The sequence below is a fragment of the Lissotriton helveticus genome, chromosome 11 (assembly GCF_964261635.1).
Source record: "Lissotriton helveticus chromosome 11, aLisHel1.1, whole genome shotgun sequence".
In the NCBI taxonomy this organism is placed as follows: domain Eukaryota; kingdom Metazoa; phylum Chordata; class Amphibia; order Caudata; family Salamandridae; genus Lissotriton; species Lissotriton helveticus.
Genome location: NC_136072.1, coordinates 332,450,278 through 332,474,594, shown reverse-complemented (window position 1 = coordinate 332,474,594; position 24,317 = coordinate 332,450,278). Strand labels below are relative to the sequence as shown.

At 44.3% G+C, this 24,317-nt stretch overlaps 1 protein-coding gene across 6 annotated transcripts in view; it reads left to right on the top strand.

Moving 5' to 3' along the window:
• The window catches only part of SEPTIN2 (septin 2), an 806,446-nt gene that overhangs the window by 371,736 nt on the left and 410,393 nt on the right, over positions 1-24,317 (top strand). For all 6 annotated transcript variants that reach the window (XM_078665713.1, XM_078665712.1, XM_078665715.1 and 3 more), the window contains exon 6: positions 20,929-21,063. In XM_078665713.1, coding sequence (XP_078521839.1) covers positions 20,929-21,063 — 135 coding nt within the window. The remainder of the gene's footprint in view (positions 1-20,928; positions 21,064-24,317) is intronic.

Here is a 24,317-nt window from a genome sequence, read left to right as displayed (position 1 = left end):
CTGCTTTGACACGTCGGTCGCCAGTCAAGTCACCTGAATCGCGTTGTGATCCGATAGGGCCGCGGGGATGATTTCAACTGATCTGACCAGGGCATTAAGTTCGGAGGATCCTGTAAAATGGTCAAGGCGGGCATATGTGTGGTGGACATGGGACTAAAAGGAATATTGCATGCCATGGGGGTGAGCTACCCTCCAGACATCCACCATCCCTCTATCACGGAGCCAGTCCACTCCCACCTTGGAAAGTGCCCCGGTAACCCCGTGTCTACGTCCTGATCTGTCCTTATCCGGGTCCATGACTATATTAAGGTCCCCTCCCAGTAGGACCCGCCTGTCATGATGACGGAGTGTGTCTGAGATTGAGTCGACAAGAAATGGCTCCTGTCCAGTGTTAAAGGTGTAAATGGAACCTATAACAGAAGCATCCCCCACCCAAAATCTGTATGCTAAGAACCTACCCTTCACTTACGCTACCTTATCCCCTACCTTCCCCTGAAAGTGACGTGCCAGAAGTATGGCCACCTGAAAGGAAGTAGATTTCTACTATTATGTTCAAGACTTCTTTTATTGTCATCCAGACGACAGCTCTCCCGGCAGCAACTGCTGTCCCAGGAGTTCCATGTAGAACACAGCAACAAGCGCTCTCGTGGTGACATCGTTAAAGCCACAGTAACATCCCAACACATCCCCCTTCCCTCAATTGATTACAATAAACAAAATTGAATGATCACACTAAACCCACCCCCTCCCTAAATAAATGAAATACATGTTATAATTAATGGTTCAACAGAACAAATGCATGACTAAATTACAAGGTATGACTAATAACGTTCAGTATGTGACAAAATCACAAAATTTTCCAGGAACGAATTTGCACCTGGTGGAACAACGTTTAGTAATTGTGCCATTAGATTCAGCATTTGGTTTAGCAACAGGCAAAACACTTGGACTGGCATCAGGAGACATTGAACCTGAGTCAGGGGTGGATACATTATTAGACTTTAGACCAAATTTGCTCTTTACAAACTCCACCTTATGTCTAGGAACAATGGAAACACGAGATTTGTTCCAAATCTTTCCATTCTCCAGAATTACCACATGATCCTTAACTTCCTTGACTAGAACAGGAGGAGAAAAACGAGCCAAACCTTTACGCAAAAGTACAGGTTTCCTGATCCTCACCCAGTCCCCCGGCTGTACTGGGGACGACCTAAAGCTACTTTGAGCATAATTAGCTTGAGTACATGCTCTGACATCTGCTACCTTGCCCAACTTGACTACATCAACATCTTTCCTTGACATCCAATCCCTGTTCAATTCCGAACCTGCCACTCTACCTCTGAGCAAAGTAAAAGGTGAGACACCCGTGCTGGAATTGGGAGTAACTCTTAATGCCCACAACATGTCAGAAATTACTTTCCTCCAATTCAAACTATTGACGCTGGCTAGTTGTAACTGATCCTTGATTACACGGTTCAACCGTTCTACCAATCCATTACTCGAAGGATGATACAAAGAGGTAAGAATGTGCTTAATTCCATGAGACTTGAAAAAACTGTCCATTTCACTCGACACCAATTGAGTGCCATTATCAGACACCAATTCTTCAGGTCAACCTTCCCGCAAAAAAATGTCATTGAAAAAATTAATAACAGTAGCCGAATTCATGCACTCAACAAATTTAACCTCCGGCCATTTTGACATGTAATCAATTAAAACCAAAGCATACTTCGGAGTCGCCCCAAGATTGTAAAATGGACCAGCCACATCAAATGCCAATTTATGCCAAGGCAATTCCTGAACTTGTATAGGAGTTACCGGAGAAGGACATGTGACTTGGGACTTGTCACTAAGAACACAAGCACTACAATCACGCACACAGTGTTCAATTGCCTTGTCCACTCCAGGCCACCAAAAGTCTTCACGTACTCTTCTCTTCATTGCACGAATGCCCAAGTGACCAACATGAGCCAAATCCAAAACTTTTTTGCAAAAAACATTCGGAACCACCAATAAACCACCCCTACGTAAGACACCATCAATTAAAGATAGCTCATCACAAATTCTCCTGAACGGTACTAACTCCGAAGGCAAGGATTTGTCATCGGGCCAACCATTAACCAAGTAATCCATTACACAACACAAATTCCTATCTTCAGATACAGCCAACTTCCAATCAGTCTCTGACAGCGTAATTCCAGCTTCAAATAAGGAACTTACTGCACACACCATTTCTAAATCATCACTACAGTGCTCCAAATCATCATGAGGAAGAGGCAACCTAGACAAACAATCTGCCACATTGTTCCTTATGCCAGGGACGTATTCTAGATGATAATCAAATTCACCAAGCCTGTATTGCCACTTGGCAATGCGAGGAGAAGCCCTCCCGCCACCTTTAGTAGTGAAAAGGTCAACAAGAGGCTTGTGGTCAGTCTTGAGTACAATGTGATTTCCCCACAGAAAATTCCTGAAATGCTGTACACCCCACCATAAAGCCAAGGCCTCTTTTTCGATGGTTGAATATGTGCTCTCCGCTCCACGAAGAGTTCTGGAGGCGAAAGCAATAACCTCTACATTACCATCCAATCTTTTCTGTGACAATACTGCCCCAAGACCCACATTACTGGCATCGGTAATTACAATACATTGGTCATTGATGTTGAAAAGTTTGAGGGGACGTGCTTGTACAATTGCATTTTTAAGTAATGTAAAATCGTTAGCACATTCTTGTGACCAATCATACTTGACATTTTTCTTTAGTAAATTCCTTAAAGACACAGTTCTATCAGAAAAATTACGAACAAATTTGGCGTAATATTCAACTAGCCCCAGAAAAGAACGTAATTGACCCTTGTTTGATGGTTCTGGTGCATTTTGAATGGCGTCTAACAATTTCATTTTGGGTTCCACTCCTTTAGCCGAGATGTGGTGACCCAAATAATCCACACTATCCCTGAAAAACTTGCATTTGTCTTTTCTTAATGTCAAACCAAATTTTCTTAAAATTCCTAAAACTGTTCTTACCCTACTATTATGTTCATCCTCCGACTTCCCATAAATGAGGATGTCATCCTGAAAGAAGACGACTCCCGCAGTTTCTTTAAAAAGGTTACCCATAAGGCGTTGAAAAACTGCGGAAGCCGACGCCAAACCGAATGGCATTCTCAAATAGCGGAATGCACCCTCCGGAGTCACAAAAGACGTAAGGTGTCTTGAATCTTTGCTCAACACAACCTGGTGATACGCTGAAAAGATATCCAGAGTGGTAAAATACTTTGCGCCTTCCAATGTTGATAACATTTCATTAATATTCGGTAAGGGTTGCCTATCAACCCAAATGCAAGCATTCAGATCACGCAAATCCACACACATCCTAAGGGACTTATCAGCCTTTCGTGCTAAAACTACGGGCGACAACCATTCTGACGCCTCTATTGGTTCAATCACACCCAAAAGACGCAATCTCTCCAGTTCGTTCTTTAATTCATTTCGCATACTAAGTGGCACTTTACGAACCTTATGTGCCACCGCTTTAGCTCCCTCTTTCAAAATAATCTGGTGCTGAAAACCCTTGAGTTTCCCCAATTTGTCGCAAAAAACTTCCGGAAACTCATACACCCATTCGCTATCAGAAGAAACACTCAGGGAATGTACATGCTCAATATCGGGCAAAGAGGCATAGTATTGCTTAGCCTCGCGTCTAGACAAAACCATCTCTTTGTGGTTAGGATCAAGGATCATATTAAGCTCGCCCTGTTCGTGCCAACTTAGCAAATTACTACCGTCTTTGACAACATAAATCATGGAAGACGTAACATCACCCTTGAACTCAAGCTCACCCCTAAATTTTCCCAATACTTCCACCCTCTTGCCTCCATAAGCAAACATTTTAATAAAAGATTGAGACAACAAGATATTTCCTATCATGTCTAGATCTTTAACATTTACTATGGAAAAAGGTGAACCAGAATCAGCTAGAAACTTGATACACACGCCATTCACACTAATGGAACAGATTGGAGATTTTCTTCTCCGCGCTCCATCAATAGATGCTATTTCCACAATACCATCTGCATGCATTGGAGAAGAAGATAACATTAATAACTCGTATCGCTCATCATCCTCATCAACATAGAAACGCTCATCAATGCTCTTCACCATGTGTGAAGATCCTTTCTGTACACTAGTGGCCTTGCACAAACGTGCAAGATGACCTTTCTTGCCACATTTGAAACAAGATTGATTGATTGCAAAGCAGAATTTAAAGTTTCCTAAATGAGATCTACTACCACAGCGATAACAAGATAATCCTTGTACGTCATTCCCAGTCTTGTTGGAAGGAGATGAACGAAAGGCATTAGGATTCGATGTCCTGCGTTCTGAAGTTTTGACTGCAGTTTTGGTGGTAATGGCATTGACGTCAGAAGATTCTGTTGGTGTTGGAACTGTAACAGAAGATGCAGGAGTACTCATTTCCTTTAAGCAGAATTGGGAATGTTCGACAGATTTGGCTAAAGTCAAAGCAGTCTCTAAATCGGGGTCACCAGAAGACAAAAGTTTTTCACGCACTTTCCTGTCATTAGTGCGTTCTATTAGCTGATCCCTGATTATTTCATCCCTAAATTCCCTGTAGTTGCAATTGACTGCTAGGATCCTTAAAGCCGCAACAAAATCGTCGATGGATTCTCCAGGCATTTGCGCACGTTGCAAAAACTTATGACGTTCGAAGACAGTGTTCCGTTTGGGACTAAATCTTTTGTCTAGCGTTTTGACCAGAGAAGCATATTCGTCTAAAACTTGCGCATCGCCATCATCACTTGAGATTGACACTCTCACTTCTTCAAGAGGTAAGGTTTCAAGAATGGACGGATATATGACGGTACAACGCGTACCGTCACAACGCATACCTTTACAACGCGGCCGTGACAACGCAAGTCGTTACCACGACTTGCGTTGGGGGGGCGCGGATTTCGAATAGTTTAATTTACTATTCTAACACCAGTCCCCGTGGACCCTAGGGAAGGTGTTAGGATAGTAAATTAACTATATTTAGACCTTGAGCGCCCTCCAGCGCAAGTCGTGGTAACGACTTGCGTTGTCACAGCCGCGGTGTAAAGGTACCGCGTTGTGAAAACATCGTTGTAAACGATGTTTACCAGAATGGACCTACCTTCAGGCCCCAAATTGTATACTAGTAGTGCCTTCTTCTTTTTCGACGTGAAGACGTCACCATCAATGGCTTCAATATACGCGTCAAAGGTAGATTTCCATTGTTTCCAGGGCATGGGAGGGGGCCCAGGAGACTGTAAAAAGGGAGGTGGTGAGGCTACTTTTTCCATTGCGTGGGGAGCTGCTGCCACAAAACCTCACTCAAATGAATTATTCAGAATTTTTATTTTTTTTATTTTTTATTGTCCTGTATAGTCTTGGTATATTTAATTTGTAAGATTATTAAGGCACTTTTGAAAAAAAAAATTTTTTTTTTTTTTTAAGTAGTGTATTTCCTTCCTTTGTATGTATATATTCTCCTTACTGCTTCATTAAAAATAAGCTTTGATAAAGTTTGATGAAAAATGTGCATCACAATGCAGCATTGAGTAGCGTCATAATGCGCTGTAATTTGCAGTGCAAGCACACGTCATAGAGGTGTTCACAGTCTGATGTGAAAGAATGTGGAAGCGTGAATGCTGATGCGCTCCGAAAATGTCAGAGCTCGAGATTGCACGGCTCGCGTTTAAGCGTTCGAGTCTGTTTGTTTGAGATCAAAAGTCGCGCTTGCTACAATGTTGCAGGGAAGATCAAAATAAGACTTTTCTGAAAGGAGAATAATCGCGCTTGCGTTTGAAGAGTTCAAGGCGTCTAGTATTATACGCGGCAGTCTTTTAGGGAAGGAAATTAAAACTCACGGACAAGATTTCATGTTTAGCCGCTTTTCTTTCAGGATTGCACGTCTTGCCGCTTTTCTTTTGACACGACGTGCGGTTGCTCCGCTCATGCGAGAGGCAACCTCTTGGGAGGGATGAAGCTGGACCCGCGTCGCCAGTGAAAGGAAGTAGATTACTACTATTATGTTCAAGACTTCTTTTATTGTCATCCAGACGACAGCTCTCCCGGCAGCAACTGCTGTCCCAGGAGTTCCATGTAGAACACAGCAACAAGCGCTCTCGTGGTGACATCGTTAAAGCCACAGTAACATCCCAACACCACCCCACCCTTTTTGTCCGGCATGGAGGAATAGAGTTGCTGGGGGAAGGCTCGGGACTTCATTCTGTGCCAATCCTTAGGGAGTAAATGTGTCTCTTGCAATAGACAAATAGAAGCCCCGGAATTCTCTAGATCGCTCAGGATCGCCCGCCTCTTAATTGGGTTATTCAAACCCTTTATGTTGAGTGATAGAACTTGTGTCATGAGGGAAAACCTGGACTGGGCTCTGATGTGTAACGGCTCCTCATGTGGGAGAAGAGAGGCAAAAAACCTCCGCTCAAGCCTTGACACTGCCACTTCTTCATGGCACTTACACTCCGCCCCTTACCGCCCCTCACCCAGACTGCACACTGTTTCCCCCCTCCCCCCAAACTCCCCCCACCCTCCCCCCCCCCCCTGCCCCAACCCCAACAAACCCTCCCCAAAGTCCACCCCATCCCCCCTCCTCGCCCCCAACCTCAACCGGAGTCATTGTCCAACTTCTTGAGTCCAACAGCCCCTGCCACCTCCCTCCACCCTAACCCCAACTAGGTCACCCAACCCCGTACCCATTGTCCAATGCCTGAAGTCCACCAGGGTCAGCGTTCTGATCGATTAAGACTGATTCCGCACCTTAGAATACTTCCCCCTGGCGCCAGACTACATCTGCAATTTTTTCTTAGCAGTGCCACAGTGCACCGCTAGGTGGGACCGTATGGCTCGGCATTGGCTCCGTCGCGTATCTTCAGTGACTGAGTGAAGACGCATTTATAAACACCACACCCTGAAGTCAGTTCTTTTTTTTGTGCACTTTTGGAGGCAGATCCAGCGCTCCACTCCCAAGATTGTTGGTCTTCCAAAGACTTCTAATAAGTAATTCCAGTGTGCTTGGCAACAGTGTATCATCCAAAACTATAGGCTTTAATTCATGCCTGAAGAAAACAAATGCTATTATTGGAAGGTGTCTTGTGTGGGCTTAGACCATGACTCAAAGTCGTGCCACAAAATGTGCCCTCGTGCATTCTAACGCTATCGGGGACTGGAAGGAGAAGCTGCATGTTACCGAACCCAAGAAGATGCAGCCTTCGCATAAGTCCTGCTCCCACTCGAAGTTGCGGGCACTGAATCTGTCTCTGTCTGAGTCTGTTCCAGCAAGAGGTAAACGTTGCGCTCTTAAGTCCACCTTCAAGTCCAAATATAAATCGAAAAGCAGACACAAAAAAGTGAAATGAGACTTGACACCATCTCGCCACTGAATCAAAAGGAAGGATACAAGGGCATCGTGATGCGTCATCACTTTCTAGGTCTTTGGACATGGTTCAGTTTCCCCAGCTGACTGCTTTCCCCCCTAGCTTCATGGACCAACAAGCGATGCTGCAGCAGAATAAAGCCTTCAAGAAGGCTATGCTAGAGATTTTTTGGGTGCATTTCTGGTTCTATCTGGCGCGCAATTAGGCATCAAGGAACCGCAGTGGTCCCCAGTGGGGTTACTGCAGGTGGAGCAGTCTTGTGCATGTTCTGACCCCCTGGAACCCTCCTCCCGACCCATATTGGCATCAGTTCAGGCTTTTACCTCAGCGCTGCTCCAGAAGAGGGTACAGTACTTATACCAATGTTGGACACTGAACCTGCTTCGGCTTGATCTCTACTGATATAGTGCAATGAGATTACAAAAGTGCAACTGTTCGTCATGCTCCAGAACTCTGACCTGCTACCTCTTCCAGGGCATACACTCTAATAGAGGGTTCAATATCTTTTTGTCACTTTGCAGACCAAGGGAGAATGCAGGATGTTGATGATGGAGATGACTATCTTCCTGTACCTCACTACATAAAGGATGCCTTTTAAATGGATTTGCTGGAAGCCAGTGGCCTTGAATCCTCTCCCGATGTGAGGATCAATTTTCCACTTGGTTGCCAACGAAGAAATTGACTCTTTTTCAGTGGCAGTCTGGAGGGCAGCTGAGGTTTAGATTTGGAGCTGTCCTCAATTGAGACCAAAGTCTGAAATGTTGCTGCCTGTTCCAGTTACTTCTGAGCCCTTGCTCTCTTTTTTTGAAGCCCTCAATAATACCTTGATGGTCACTTTGTCAAAGCCCTCTTCATTTCCATCATTAAATAAGAAGAGGGGAAGGCATTACAGGCCAGTGCCTTGTGATCCTGATTTCCTTACCAAACCTCATACTCCAGAGAGCCCTGGGGTTTAGGCCTCTAGTAGTAAAGTGAATTCCCAGTTTATTCCCCACACCTCCTCCGGGTGGCAAATCCAAGAGGACTGAGGTTTTTGGTAACGTATCTTGTCCTCTGTAAGTCTGCTGTTATGGTTGGTTACTGCTGCTTGCTTACTCGGTTGTCGTACACATGCCCTGTGAGGTATGGTCAGCAAAGTCTTGCCATAGTCCTGGAAGACCTGGAGTGCTTTAAAGATACGTTGGACCCAGTCAGTCCAGATGCTATCTTAATCGCCCAAGACAGGGACAAGAGTTTAGTACCCAAAGCGCCTAAGCATTTACCCGCCAATCCAGCTACCACCATTGGACCACCTGCTCTCTACCTGCTCTCTAAATAATAGGGCAAGTTTCAGTACTTGATCCCTGGTAACCTGGATCTGCGAATGTTGAAGTCATTTGTTTACTGAGGTACGGTAGGTGAGATTGTCCTTGCACCCAGATGCCCTTCCAAAAAGATCACCTACACTGGCTCTGAGAAATGTGTTGCCTGGTGTGTCGCTTGACACACCAATACTCCGCAGAAAAACCCTTATTTTTTTTTTCATTAGCCCAGCATGGCCTTGCAGTAGGCACTGTGAAAGGCTGTTTGTTACCCCCTTCATTCTTTTTGTCTTTACCTTGAATGCCCCTTAGGTTCATTGACTCCTGCCAAGAAGTTTCCAGTTGAATTCAAAAAGTTCATTGATTACTCCAAGAGGGCTGGTGTGTAGGCAAAAACAACCTTCCGAACCGGTACAGCAGTCAACCCAGTTCTTTCAAGGCTGTGAGTTTGGTACGGAGTACGTCCAGCAGAGACATGAGTCTTCCCATTCCTCTTGCCCTGCTACAACAGGGCAATGTTAAAAATGATTTGTAAAGCGCGTGTACACAGATTGGTTTCATGGCGCTGTGTGAGGACTTGGCTGTTACCATTGGTGAAGTTAGTTGTGTGCCTGTACAAATAACCAAGTTTTAAGTGACTTCCTGAAGCTCAGAAGGTCAGTGCATGACCGGATCTCCAGGGGGAAAGAACTCCACAATCTCTGGGCAAGAGAGGCGAATCTGCAGCCTCCTTGATATTTCCTCTTAAATGTGGAGGTGGACTGAAGCATAAGGTGAGTTGATCGTAGATTGCGTGGGGGGGTGTACCTTAGTGTCAGATTGTTTATGAATTTGGGGCTACGACCGTGCAGATATCTAAAAATCAAGCAGCCAGTTTTAAAGACGCAGTGTTGAGGGATGGGGAGCCAGTGCAGTTCTCCATACTGCTTTAATTTGCCATGTGTTGTGCGTGCCCACGCAGTAAGGGGACAGGATTCCTTATTTCCTCCCATGGTGGCGATCCATTACTTCTGACCATGGGTCTTTTCAATCGTTCAACATTGCTAAACCCTACCCATTCTTTTTGACACACCAGACATTCCGCCCACTTCAGAATGAATTTCAGAGGAGCACCTGTCCATGCTGTTGTTGCAGGAGGTGGAAGTGTTTGACTTCAAGGGTGCTATTAGAGGATACCGGACTCAGAAACAGGAGAGGGTTGTTACTTTAGCTCTTTGTGCTGAAGAAGGATTGTGGGTGGGGGGAGGTCTAAGGCTATTTTAGGATGTTTGACCTCTACCTTCACGTGGCCATAAAATCTCAAAATGCTCACAGTGACCCTGATCCTGTCTGCCCTGTACTCCGACAACTGGATCTTGTCCTTTGGTCTGCTGCTTGTGTATAATCATAAACCCTTCCTGCATTCCCTTAGTGGCTAGGTGCATTATCAGTTTGCCATGCTCCACTTAGGCCTCACCTGCACCTCTTCTGCCTTCTGGTGTGGTGAGGGTATCAAGCAGAGGTGGAGATCACAGGGTCTAGTCTCCGATGGAAGCAGAACATTTTCTACCCATCCGTCAAGTGGAGACCGGTGCAAGGTTTAGTCTCTTGGACAACACCACTGCTTTGTGGTAGTGCAACAAGCTGGACGGAGTGAGGTCCTGTGCATCTGTGGCTGGGTCGATGAGACATTTCCCTGATAGTGAACGACCTGGCAGGGTCTCTGAATGACAGAGTGGACAAACTGAAAACAGGCATCATCTGACAGATTACGAGTTGCGTTTGCATCCATAAGTGGTGCGGTACATGATCCCTCATTGGGCAGATCCTTGGCCAGATCTTTTATCCACCGTTGAAATTGCAGCGTCAAACTTATTCCGAGTGTCGGAGCTTGTGCATGAACATTCATTAGAAGATGGCATTCCAGCTGGAATGGAATATGGGACTCGTATACACTTCCCGGTCATGTCCAGAGTTGTGAAAGATCAAGAATAACTGGAACTAAGCCATCCAAGTCGCCCCAGTTTGGACCAGGGGAGTGTGGTTTCCAAATCTTCTGGGCATAAGCATTTGTCCTCCAATCAGGCTACCACTTTGCAAAGATCTTCTGTGAAAGCAGGACAAGTCCTCCACCCATATCTGCCTTAATTCTACACCTATGTGCGTGGAGAGTAAGCAGTGAAAACTGTTTAATCTGGCATCTGAAGTGGTAAATGTCATCTTTACTACCTGGTGTCCTCCCACAAATTCATTATGCCGAACTTTGGGACACATTTGTGGCCTAATACAGAGGTTGTGAAATTGATCCTTTACATGCAGAGCTGTTGTATATTCTTTTATTGGTTTTATTTTTCGACCAGCAAGGCCTTGCTGTGGGCACTATTAGGATATTTGTCTTGCCATTCTACGTTTAGCAGATCAACTGTCCTTCTTTAAGTCCCCTGTTTTGATGAAATGTATTGAGGTTTTGACTTGCATCTTCCATCCCAAGTCGTTTGTGACGTGGTATATGATCTTGACGGTGCTCATTTGTATGTTCTTCGAGCCGATACATAGTTGCTTGCTGTGTCTCGTGACTTAACACTGTATTCATCATTAAGATAATGTCAGCTTGTCTTATAAGTGAATTATGGGCACTTTCAATGCAGCTGCCCTACACCACCTTTTTTCCTGACAAGTTGGTGCTGAGGACTCTGGCAACATTTTTGTCAAACGTTGTGACTCCCTTCCACACTGGGAGAATCAGTTGCTTTTCCTGTGTTCTTTGCCCGCTGTCACCCCTCGAAAGAGAAGAGATTCCTTTGGGCTTTACCCCAAAAAGGCTTTGACCTTTTAAATTGATCATACCAAGAAACTCCATGTGGATAATTAGGTTTTGGGGAGTTCTCGGGTACCAGGAAAGGAAAAGCTGTGCAAAAGTGGACCCTGTTGACGTGGATAGTCCTCTGAATCAAGATCTGCTGCACACTAGCCAGGAAGCCGCCCCCAGAAGGTCTGAAATACCACCAGGGCTGATGCGTACTTTGGCTCGTGGAGTGCCTGTTGAGGGCATCTGGAGTTGTATACGTTCACAAAGCGCTTCTGACTTGATGGCCAGGCCAGATACTGCTTTTGGTATCTATTCTAAGGTGAGGAATCTACTGTTAGAAGTATCCATCAGAAGAACAAGTTACTTACCTTAGATAACACTCTTTCTGGTGGATACTGTGTCAAACTGCAGATCTCTCACTGCCTTCCCGCCTCTCCATTCTCTGGAGTGACCTCCTTTTTAACATCTGAAAAGATACCCTGTTAATATGCAGCACAACGGTATCGGAGGGTGTGAATAGGGAAAAACATAAACTGAAAGTTCAGGTGTGGTGCTTACATTTCTGCTTTCTGCTGTTACTTATGGGACTGTATGGGGCCAGTGCAGAACTGCTCTGTGCCACCTAACGGCACTCTGGAGCATTGCTGGAAGGTTTCCCCTAATCAATTCTCCTGCCTGGTAGTGTTCTACGGTGAGTAATCTGCTGTTAGGAGGATCCATTAGAAGAAAGATCCTTCAGTGGATACTCTGTCGAATCTCCGACTCTTCGTTTCTTGTGCTCTGCTCCGTTCTCTAGAGTGGACTCCTGAACATCATTATGAGTTCTAAGGTAGATTTTGACACACTGTCAAATGCAATTTTACAATAAGTACTCTGTATCTTAGGCCACTCAAAGGACAAGGTTAAAACTGACGTCAGTGACACTTAAATGCAGCTTTGCTCACTCCATTCTGTGACACAACAGAGTCACTGTAGAGCCACACTGCACCACCTTCCTGTGCACTGGCTCATTGCTGGAAAGTTTCTCATGATCAGTCTGACGTCTAGAAGGATCTGAAGGTGAGCAATCTGCCGTTAGAACATACACCAGAAAGAGCGTTACCAAAAGTAACCGGCTTGTTCTTTTAACCCCTTCCTCCCGTGCTTTCCTACTGGCCTTGCAATCAAGTGCCTAAATGGAATAACTTGGTGTGGCTGCCCATTTGGACTTCACCATATTGTAGCCATAGTGAACCGGTGAACAACTGTTCCCAGACAGGATACTGCTCCACTGCACGGCCCTTGAAAAAGCCTCATATCTCATTTCTGAGCCTTACTTGCTTTCTCTGTGAGTATAAAAGGGGTAGGCCCTTAAAACTCAGGACCTGGGTCCGTGGGTCAGTACAAAAGAGGTTGGTCTGAGTTTTCAAATATAATATCCATATACAATTCAAAATAGAACCACGGTCACCATTAGATTTGAAACCAGTCAAAAGAATATCAAATTATTCATTTCATTCATTTCGGCATTTTATTCATTTATAGCCAAGGTTATGAATAGCAATTTAAAGTAGATACATGTAATTGTAACATCATTACATTCAATATTCGAAATAGGTGCTCTCTGTGAAAAGGGAAGGGTAAGTGAATGAGTGAAGGGGACAGGATTGCTATTCATAACCTTGGCTATAAATGAATAAAATGCCGAAATGAATGAAATGAATAATTTGATATTCTTTTGACTGGTTTCAAATCTAATGGTGACCGTGGTTCTATTTTGAATTGTATATGGATATTATATTTGAAAACTCAGACCAACCTCGTTTGTACTTACTTGCTTTCTCAGCATGGTATCGCAGAAGATTTCGAGCCTATGGCCTTGCTCTCACATCCCGTGAGTGTTCATTTGGCAATAATAAAATGGGAATAAGGGAAACCAGTGGCGTTCACACAAGCTGCAAGGGGGAGTCGCGTACCAGTGGCAAGCAATGCTGTAAGAAGATATAGAAACGAGCCGAGTAGGAGGATTTGGAACATGAACCCACTGAAGAAGGGCCTGAGGTAGAGCCCGGAGTGCATTGGGGATTATGGTGATGAACTACACATCGATAATTGAAGTTTGATTAAACACTTATTCTTTTCAAAGACAACTGAACAAATCAGAAAGTGGGAATTATTTATTTACAAGATATAGTTTAATGAATATAAGTGATGAACATATATTGAAGAAAAGTGTGAGATAGTTCGACACAGTGAATATTTGTGCAACCAAAGGAATTGCAATCAAAAGGGTGACACCTGGCCCATAATTGAAACCCAATAATCAGACAAAAAATTGCTCACAAAAGAAGAACTGGATGATTAGGCTCATTGAATCAAATAAAGTAAACTGTCCGAAGTGCTGATGGAGTTAAAACATTTTGCATATGATTAGCAAATAAATCAAAATATTGTAACAGTTTATGGACAGGTTCTGGGAGGTGTTCAAGTTGGGACCTCCTGTGTTAGCACTGTAAGACCAAGACATTATCTGGCAAGTCTGTCCGATTAAAACATTTGTCCCTCCTTTAAGTATGAGTGAAAGATGGAAGAAATTGTCTGGTTTTCTTTTCTCTATAAAGGAAGCATCTCCTTGGAGTCTTGAAAAATGTACTGGGTGTGATCCCCAACGGTGTGTGTGTGTGGGTGGCACCATTGTTCAACGTTGACCTCCGAAGCAGAAAGATACTTACTCAATCATTTGTTTGGCAAAGGAGGATCGTGGAACTATCAGAGAGGCTTAGCAGCGCACCAGCCCACTACTCGCCGCACCCGCTCCGCGGGTGCCGCTTCGTTTGTGGGTGACGGGGCCATATCATCAACGAGGAGCAGCGCCTGACTGAGGCGGTAAGGCGGCACCGGGCGTGAGGCATCAGCGGGGCTGCGAGCGTGCGGGGACTTCAATACCCAGAAGTCCCTGCAAGACCGACGGCTAGCTTCCGGTCCGCTCTCCCTGCTGGCCCGCCCACCGCCTACCACGCCCCCTATTTTACTACCTCAAACTCCCGCAGCGCGGGACGCAGCCCGGGAGAAGACTGGGCAAAGACTGGGCCGTTTCAGGCCGTTCCAGACCGAATAAGACCGGACCGGGCCATTCCCCTTGGCTGTATTTGCCACGGTACCCTAAATTATTAGTGTTTGTTTAATCCTTCACCCTCCATTTTAACTATGTCTGTTCTAGAAACACGAAGTAAGGCCACTAAAACTGGGAAAAAGGCTACAGGGACCCTGGACGATTTCATTACAAGGACCAGCTTATCAATTGATAATGAGATTACTAAACTCCAGCATAGAGTCTCCCTGGAATTAGAGTCCGCAAGAAGGCTGTCAACCGAACTAGCGCTAAGAAAGAAATCCTCATTGGGTAGTATTGCAACCTCAAACTCCCGAGCGCACCTCTGGCCCTGTACCAATTATCACCTTGGTCGAGGTGCATCCTTTTCCCTAGGACTCCGTTTCCTCCGTCAACTTTGAAGCAGATCCCCCAGGGTTACCCGTCAGTGTTGCATCTGAAAATATTCTATCTTCAGATCCACTGATTGTGATCACTGAGGGGGTAAAGGAGTCAGGGGAAGCGGCTCTGAACAGAACCCAGGGGGCCGCTAAGTCAAGTCCTAAACAAAAGCGCAAACGTAAAAATCCATCCGTGTACGCCAGGAAAAAGGCTAAGGTAGCCTCGAGCCAATGTTTTATAGGGGGGGGGGGGTTCAACAACCTATTACTAATGTTGCTAATGGGTCTGATCAGATGCTCCACAATGTACAAAGTATTATTGTCAATACCGAGGCATTTAAACCAGACTCAATGGTAGATCATTCTGTAGATGAGGGCGAGAAAACGTCCATATCCATGGAGGCCATACAAGGGGACAGGGAAGAGTTCTTGAAAATAGTATGGGAAACACTCAAAACACTTCTTAGGCCGCTAGAAGTCAGGCTAACTGGCATCGAAAATCAATTACTAGAGGTAGAAAAGAGTGTCATAACTTTAGCAAGCTTAAGCCTTAATGGTAGTGATATTCCAATACATGCTCCAACTACGGCCCCTGTGGCACCTCCGAACCCCAATCCATCTAGTGTACAGCATCAAAAAGAGGGAGGAGCAGGAAAAAAAACAGGCACAAATTTGACTGAAAACATTCAAATAAAACCTGTTCTCACACCCTCAAACCCGCCCTCAGCTAACACTACTACCAAACCTTTGTTGAGGGGTCCGTCCAAAGCAAAAAATCTCAGTTAGTAAATGTTGCTGTTACCCATTCTTCTGCTCCTAAGACTCCTGTCACGCAGAAGTCTGTATCATCTACTATACCTTCTAATAATCACACTATCTCGGGTCCTAATAAACCTTTGGCTGACAGATCCTTTGCCAATAGAACCAACCTACATAATAACCAACCGGCCCATGCTTTTCACAATTTTAAGGGAGGATATATTGACCTGCCCCCCGATGTCAGTCCCTTTGTAATTGTTCTTACTGGGGTACCTGAATTGGAAAACCAGTATGAAGAGAATTTTTCATCTTTAAAAAACAAGGTGATCTATTGGTTAAATTCAAACAAACCAATTCCAAACCATACGAAAAGTAAAATTCTTATGGTTCGAAGGGTACCATGGGTCGGTCCACTAGCAAAGTCAATCCCGGGCGATTGTATAGTTGTTTCATTCGAAGAACCCCATAGTGCTGATCAGATTTGTGCATGGAAAACATATGGAGATTCATCACCCATTGTAGCCAGACCCTTATCGTTTTTCTATCCCCCACCCAGGCCATTAAATTATGGATCCAGTTGGGATACTTTTAATCAACATCATGGATATGCGCCAAATCTGATCAGGCAGAATGACCGAAACATGTGGAGTGGAATTTCCACCTTTAATAGGTTCAGCTGCCTAGATGCTGTTGACTGACTTGAGACTATGCCAAATTGTATTTCAAAGCTATATGACACCTATTGCACATTGGGTGTTGGGCGTTTTTATCTTAGTCCAGGAAATAGCATTCAGAATATGTAAAGTCATCCAGTTTTGAACCTAGCATGTAACGATATAGATGAGGGTTGTATTGGTGGAAAAATTAGCACTACAATAGAGGCTTTGATCACTGATGAAGGGAACCAAATAGCCGACTCACACCAAGATAGAGTAGTTCCTCTGTTGGTACCAGTGTCGCCCATTGTCGAATGTGATTTCTCTGGTAGTGGGCTAACCCCAAAGTTGTTTTTCCTGTCATGGAACATTGCTGGGGTAGGCAAAAATCTGAAAGATCCTGAATGGGCAAATTATGTCGACTCCAGTGATTTCTGCCTACTGCAAGAAACCTGGGCAATGGATATTCCACACAGGATGGGATATAAAACCTTTGGCATTGAGGCAGTCCAGTCTGATAGGGGAAGGCCATCTGGGGGATTGATCGTATGGCTTAAAATTACTCTAGCAATAAGGGTTGAACCCATAGATACAGGAACCCCTGATATTTTGGCTTTAAAAATTGTATCTGCAAAAGGGGGTGAATACTATATTGTTAATGTCTACAACAGACCTACAGGTCATTCCAGGGTCTCGCCCACTTTGGAAATCTTGGACTCTTTTCTGAAAAGGGTGGTTGGCGATGTCCCTGTGATATTGGGAGGTGATTTGAACTGTAATTTCGAACCGATCCTTGGGATTACTGATGTCTTTCAGGATGAAGATCAAGCTTATAATATTCCCCAGCTTGAAACTTCGAATTATGTTCAATGTACTACTTTGGCGGTCCAATTACTGAGGCTAACAGTTGACCATGGTCTCAGAGCATGTAATGGCCGCCTTCCATCTGACCTAACCAAACAACCAACCTTTGGGAAATCAAAAAGTAGGCTAGATTTTATCTTTGTTTCATTAAACATTTGGCATTATATGATCGATTTTAAAGTAACAACAAGGGACGAGAGTGATCACTATCCTCTGGAACTTTATATTGACGTACATATGTTTAGAGACATCCCTGCCCCTATATCGAGTGAGATAGTCACTGATGATCTATGCGAACATGTACACATTATTAATAATAACAGACGTGCTTTAAAATGGCCGCATCTTTTAACTGAAGGTAAGACCTTAGCATCAGTCTACTCACTTTTTGGTAAGATTTTCGCACCTTTAGTAGGACAACCCTTCTTAACTGACAGCTTTGATTATTTTGTTGAGCTACACAAGGTTTTCTTTAATGAACTAAGAACCTACATGTCCAAAATGCCAAGGAAGAAACAGCAAAATGTACGAGTGGGATGCCATGGGAAACTCTGGTACGATCACTCATGTAAGATGGCCAAGAGGAAGCTCCTAAATGCTATTAAAAATAAATCCAAAGAAGATGTCAGAATTGCTAGGGATGAGTACAAGCATGTCCAAAAAGTCTAAAAAAAAAACATGGGAAGAGTTGATTTGGGCTGACATGTTGATTGCTGCAAAACAAAATGATAACGTTGGCTTCTGGAGGTTGGTTGCAAACGGGGGGCATGCAGGAAGAGTTGTGAAGGACACGTTCATTGATGAAATGACATGGGTGACACATTTTACCAATCTGTACAAACAATATGATAGTGGTGCTGAGGAGATTCCATGTTTACTTCCACCTCCTGTATGTCTTGATTTCACCCTGGATGAAACAAAAAGGGCAATTAATGAATTAAAAAATAGCAAAGCTCCCGGCCCTGATAAAATACCGGGTGACCTCTATAAACACGAAACTGAAGTCTGGGCTCCCTACATCAATCGTTTGTTTAATGCTTTGTCCAAAAATTGTAAATTCCCTGATAGCTGGCGTGCAGCAGAAGTTGTCCTAATTTTTAAAAAGGGGAATAGATCTGTCCCCTCAAATTATAGACCTATTAGCTTAATGGACATTCTGCAAAAACTCTATGCCAAACATTTGTTATTTAGGATAAATGATTGGTTGGAGGAGTCAGCAATACTTTCCAAATTTCAGGCAGGCTTTAGGTCTAAGACTAGCACCATAGACCAGGTCTTCAGATTTTGCTGTTTATATTGGAAGTATGTTCACATTAGGAAAGGTCATTTGTATGTAGCTTTCATTGACCTGAGAGCGGCATTTGATCTTGTCCCTCGCAACTTGCTCTGGAGATCTTTAAACAAAGCCGGCCTGCCAGGGAGCCTTTTGGTACATATAATCGAGTTACACGCTAGAAATCATGCTAACATCAGATGGGGTCCGAATGGTGAACTGACGCGTGACATCCCGATTGAGCGTGGTGTCCGACAAGGATGCGTCTTGGCCCCCACCTTATTTTCTATATTTGTCAATGATGTTCCTGATCACCTGAATGCTTGTAGCAATGATTCACCTCAGCTCAACGGAGAGAGGGTGCCTGCGTTGCTCTTCGCGGATGATACCATCTTAATATCCCAAACCAAGAAGGGCCTCCAGGCACTCTTAAACTCCTTTAGTAGCTACTGTGTGACCAAAGGGCTAGAAATAAACGTTGATAAAACTAAATGTATGGCTTTGAATCCTAGCAGGCCGGACAGAGGGAACTTGATTTTGAACGGGGAAATTTTAGGAACTGTGGAGAATTTTTCTTATTTGGGGGTAGTACTTGACTCAAAGTTAACATGGAAGGCTCAAATTGAGAAAAGTAAGGTGTCATATGCTCATAATGTCAAACCAATAATCAGTAGATTGAATGCTAGCACAAGTAAAAGTGTAACACCTGTACTTGAACTTTTTAAATTCAAAATCCAATCTGCCGCCCTGTATGGGGCTGAGATATGGGGACCATGGGCCAGGGAGAGTTTTCAAGGCCTGGATAATAAATTCATGAGAACAATTGTAAGGGTTCCAACTAGTACACCACTAATTCCCCTCCAGCTTGATCTGAATTTTAAACGAACTGATCATCTAACCATTATAAGACCGTTAATGTTCTGGATAAGGATTTGGTCCACCCCAGAATTGATAGACTACAGGAATGGTCTCCGAGAAGTATTGAACCTAGACTCTTTTAATTCCCTTCAGTGGTTCGGGCATATCAAAAAATGGTTCATAATTCTGGGCTTGTATTCGTTCTGGGAAAACCCAGAGAATTTACCTCCCTTTGCTAAACCCATGGTAAAAAGAGCCTACTGGTCTTTTATGAATAATAGGCACGCTCATGAAAGCAGAATTGGCACTCTTACCCAAAATTTCTTATCCTTCAAAGATGAACCTTGCTTTGAATCCTTTTTGGACGAAATAGAGCCCCCTGTTGCTAAGACTCTCTACCTGAAATTTAGGTATGGGAATCTCATGTTGAATTCCAACATAGAACGTTGGTCAAAGAATAAACCGGAATGTCTGAATAGTATAAGTGGGAGATGTCCTATGTGCTCAGTTTTGTGTACGGAGAACGAGGTCCACATGTTGTTTATATGCAAAGCGTATTTGAAAGCTCGGAAAAGATGGCTTAAACCCATGTGTGTACTCCTAGGAACTAGATCCTGTCTAACAGCATACAGGATCTTAAAAACTAATACTGCCCAGTTTATTGTATTCAGTATCAGCAGGTTCCTCTATTCTGTGCATATCGTCCGAAGGAAATTGGGTCAGATGCTTTAAGTAGGACTACTTTACAGATTTACCTTTGCTGCTCAATGAATGATGTTTTAAAGTGACTGGTGAAAATTAATTCTGCACTCCATTTTAGAATTTGTTGTTTTAAATGAATTGATGTATGTATATTGATATGACCCTCTGTTTTATGCGTGTATATATGTGTGTCTTTTATGGCCAACCGGCCGAAATAAAGAAAGAAAGAAAGATACTCTGCTTTTGATCAAACTGCACTTCACTCTGTACGTATGCCAATCATCTCACGTGAATACAGAAGAGGAGCAACAGAGAATCCGGATTTATCATAAACCGAAGGGTGGAAATGAAATGCATTGTCCGTGTTCTTCACTGCGAGAGAAGGGGTGGTGTCGCTGTGGGAGCTTGGAAAGGAGATGCATAGGAGAAGAACATGAAAGCACAAATGAATCCATTGAACAGTCAATGCTTTAATGTGGTTTGGGGGAGTAGAGAAGCATTTTTCATGCAGCCGTTTATCAAACCATTGTTGTGTATATGGTGTTCTTCCGCGAGTTAGTTCTAGCTGGTTGAAAGTGCTCTGACACCCAGTGCACTTGCAGGGCAGGATTTGACTTCAGTGTACTAGATTCCTAGGTTGGATAAGTAAGATTGCAAGTAAATAACGTTTATTTTTCTTCTTTGTCTTGCTGGCATAGTTAGTCACGTTCCGAGAAAAGGTCTGACTAATGTTGCTTAGCAGCGTCAAGGAGGTTTAGCCGTGTGTTGAATCTGTCATTGGGGTGTATATCTTTCAGTTTGACTTTGGTGTCTTTTTCAGTTTTAGGACCATAATCTCCTACACTGATGAGCAGTTTGAGCGGTACCTGCACGACGAGAGTGGATTGAATAGACGTCACATTGTTGATAATCGGGTGCACTGCTGCTTCTATTTTATATCTCCCTTTGGACATGGGTAGGTGTTGTTTTTGTTTTCAGGAATGTGTAATTTTCAAAAATATCTACTTGTCATAGGGACGGGATGAAAAAACAAGAATTAGCATAGCCTATAGGTGTTGCCTTTGGGACCGCATAAGTGTTTAGCCGTGCATAGTTTTATAGATCCGCGTATTTTTGTATAGTGCGACCCGAAGAGTAAGAGCGCTTAAATGGGCACCAGTTACACAAAGTCACATTCATTTTGTTTGATAGGGGAGATTGTGATTTGCCCAGAATCACAGGATGTTGAGCTGACGCAGAGACTCGAACCGGGTTCCCCAGCTTCCAGATCGAGCGCTCTAGCCGTTAGGCCACATCCGCTCGATGCACATTCTCTTCAAGTTCTCTTTTGTAGGCTTGTTTGAAATACATACTACATGCAGAAGTCTGGCCTTTGTACTGCCTCTGAAGTTTCAGATGCTCCTATGGACATGCAAATATCCTCTCTGTGGTGAGTGTGGATGCAACAGAATGGGTGGTCCATAAGGGCCTGCTAAGAGAATGTGAAGCTCAAAGCTTCTCGGGGTTAGGCTAGTATCACTGTCCGGTCAGGGCTCCGTAAGGTCTTCTGAGGGCAAGCAGCAAGAGACATATGGTGGGTAGAGGGCAGGATGAGGTTAGCTGTCAAAAGGCAGATGCCATTCTAGGATTGTGTGCTGTTTGGCTGGAGGTGTCTCAGGACTAACTCATGGCTGGCACAGGTATAGGCCGGATTCTTTAGGTGTGGCTGAGGTAATGAGTGAGCCAGATCAGATAGTACCTTCAAGACGGTCTATGATGGCGAGCTGAAGATACTGGGTGCAGGCTGAGGGACTCTCTCGGGCCAGCAGACCGATACATAGCTAGACGGAATGCTCAGGAGGGGTGACAGAAGATCTGATGATGAAAGAGAACCAATGTACTAGCCTCTGCCCCCACCCTGCCACCTGCACATTTTGCTGGAGACAAGAAGACATGGAGTATGTGCACACGGAGGGGCAGAATGGCTGCATTGAAGCCATTTGGCCCAATCTGCTTGCTAACAATGTTGGGGTTTACTTCTGGGATACAGGGGAGCTTGAGGGACTGCTGTCTACACTGTATTATTTGTCGCACTTTACATTTAATATTTGGATAGCAGTGCTGCGTGCATATTTGAACTGCCCTCTGAATTTAGCCATGAACAAATAACCCATAAATTCTAAAGCTCTCTACTGGTCGTGTTAAATGTCCACCATTAATGTTACCAAGTTATGTAACATGAGGGCACACTTCCACCTCGCATATGAAAAATTGAAATCCACTGGTGTAGGGTGTATGGAAGGGGTACTGACATGTAGTCCTATTAATTGTATGGGGAAAATATACTCCTTGCAGCTTCTTATCTATGGAACACCCAACTGGGACATAGCGACTAGATAACAAAATATTTGGGGAGGGCAGTGTTTGCACTGTGCATGTGCAGCAGTGAAGAGAGCGGATACAGTGTTCTTTGGACCTCTAACACGTAAGCAATAAATCTGAGTTTAGCATAGTGTGCCTCCCGACTTGTATTTTGCGGTTTCTGAATTGCATCCATATACATGAAACAACAAGTAACATCATACCTACAACAAGTCACGATTATTGGCTTGGGTTTGTGTTTGTACTGCAGTTGCCAGATTTGTATCTGTAGGGCTGAACTCTGCGCGCGGTTGGTCATCTCGTTGTCGCATGTTATGCAGCCCACGTGCGAGACGGAGGTTGGCGCGCGCCCTCCTCCCTCGCAGGCGGTTGATTGTGAGTTATTGTAATGGACAACACTAGTGTCTCAATATCTAATGATCATTGCTCTGCGAGCACCTGGCAAACCACCACGCAGACAGCCGGGAGAGCGTCGGCGCCGAACAGATGCTCGGCTCACTGAACTTTTTCAGCCCCTGTGCGTGGCGCTTGCGGGCTCTCGGAGGGAGCCAGTGCAAGACTGCGGAATTTCATGAAAATGTTCAGAGTTAACCAAAGGATGGGGGCGGGGGGGGGCGAGGAAGGAGCGCGTGAAGAGGACACGGAGAGCAATTACACACCTGCTTCAGTATACATGTACTTGGTCTTAGACATGTCTGACCTCCCTCGCCGCGAGGCTACGTGTCGTGAGGGGTCCCTTCAGAAGCCATAGCTTTTCACCTCACCACCCCAATTGAGCGTAACTATAGATGGACCCTGATTTTATATCCATGATATGTTAAGAAACCTTAAAGAATAACAAAGTAACATCTCAAACTGGCACCCACGAGTTTACTAGGATTTAATCGCTTCAAAATGTAAAGAAAATTACTACTACAATTGATTCAGCCATCGGCGGTCTTCAATTTTGAAGCACTGCACTCGTGCTTGTGGCGGCATCCACCTTGCGGGAGTGAGCAGCGGCCATATGTTTGTAATTAACGTGGCGGCGCCGCTGCTCGCTCCCGCAAGGTGGATGCCGCCACAAGCACGAGTGCAGTGCTTCAAAAGTGGAGACTGATGATTAAAGGCCCTCCTAGAGCAGGGCATGCGCGCTGCCTAGGCGAGACCAAAAAACCTGGTCCCCTTTAGTACGAAGCAGCAAGGTAACAAATTGTCACAGGGTACTAATGCCAGAGCTTTGATAGTAGCCTCTCTGATTATGTTGGGGCTCGTGAGGCTTTTGATTCTAGTGTAGTTCTGATTTTGCCCCCTTTCTGTAAATGTGCATACTGAGGTTAGAGTTGGTGATGAAGCAGTAGTTAGAGGATTGAAATACCCTGTGAGTCTGTGCACACTGATGAACTAACATAATTAGGGTATTCACAAACTCCTCTCCAATGGCTTCCCACTGTGGCAAAGGCTGAAAATGTACTCCTGCCAAGCATTGGGAAAAGAGAGCTTGTAGTAGCGAGGTCCATGCCGGTAGATGTGGTTCAGGGTGTTTTATTGACGGTTACATGCTCTGTAGATCAGCCCCACCAGGAGCAGCCAGCATGTTGCTCAGCCCAATCTCAACTGACACTTCTGCTCACAGTTTCCCAACATTCCGAAGCGCATCATCACTGCAACATTCCACTGGCTGAGCAGGTGGTGAAAATGGTATAACATTAACATGGACAGGATACTAGGATACTACATATCCCCATTTCTTATATAACAAAAGCAATTAAAATGGTAAACTGAAAAGGGAGAACCATAAATGAGGAAAGAAAAAGAGGAATACAGAAATAGCATAAACGATGCAAAGAAGTGAACAACAAGGAAGAA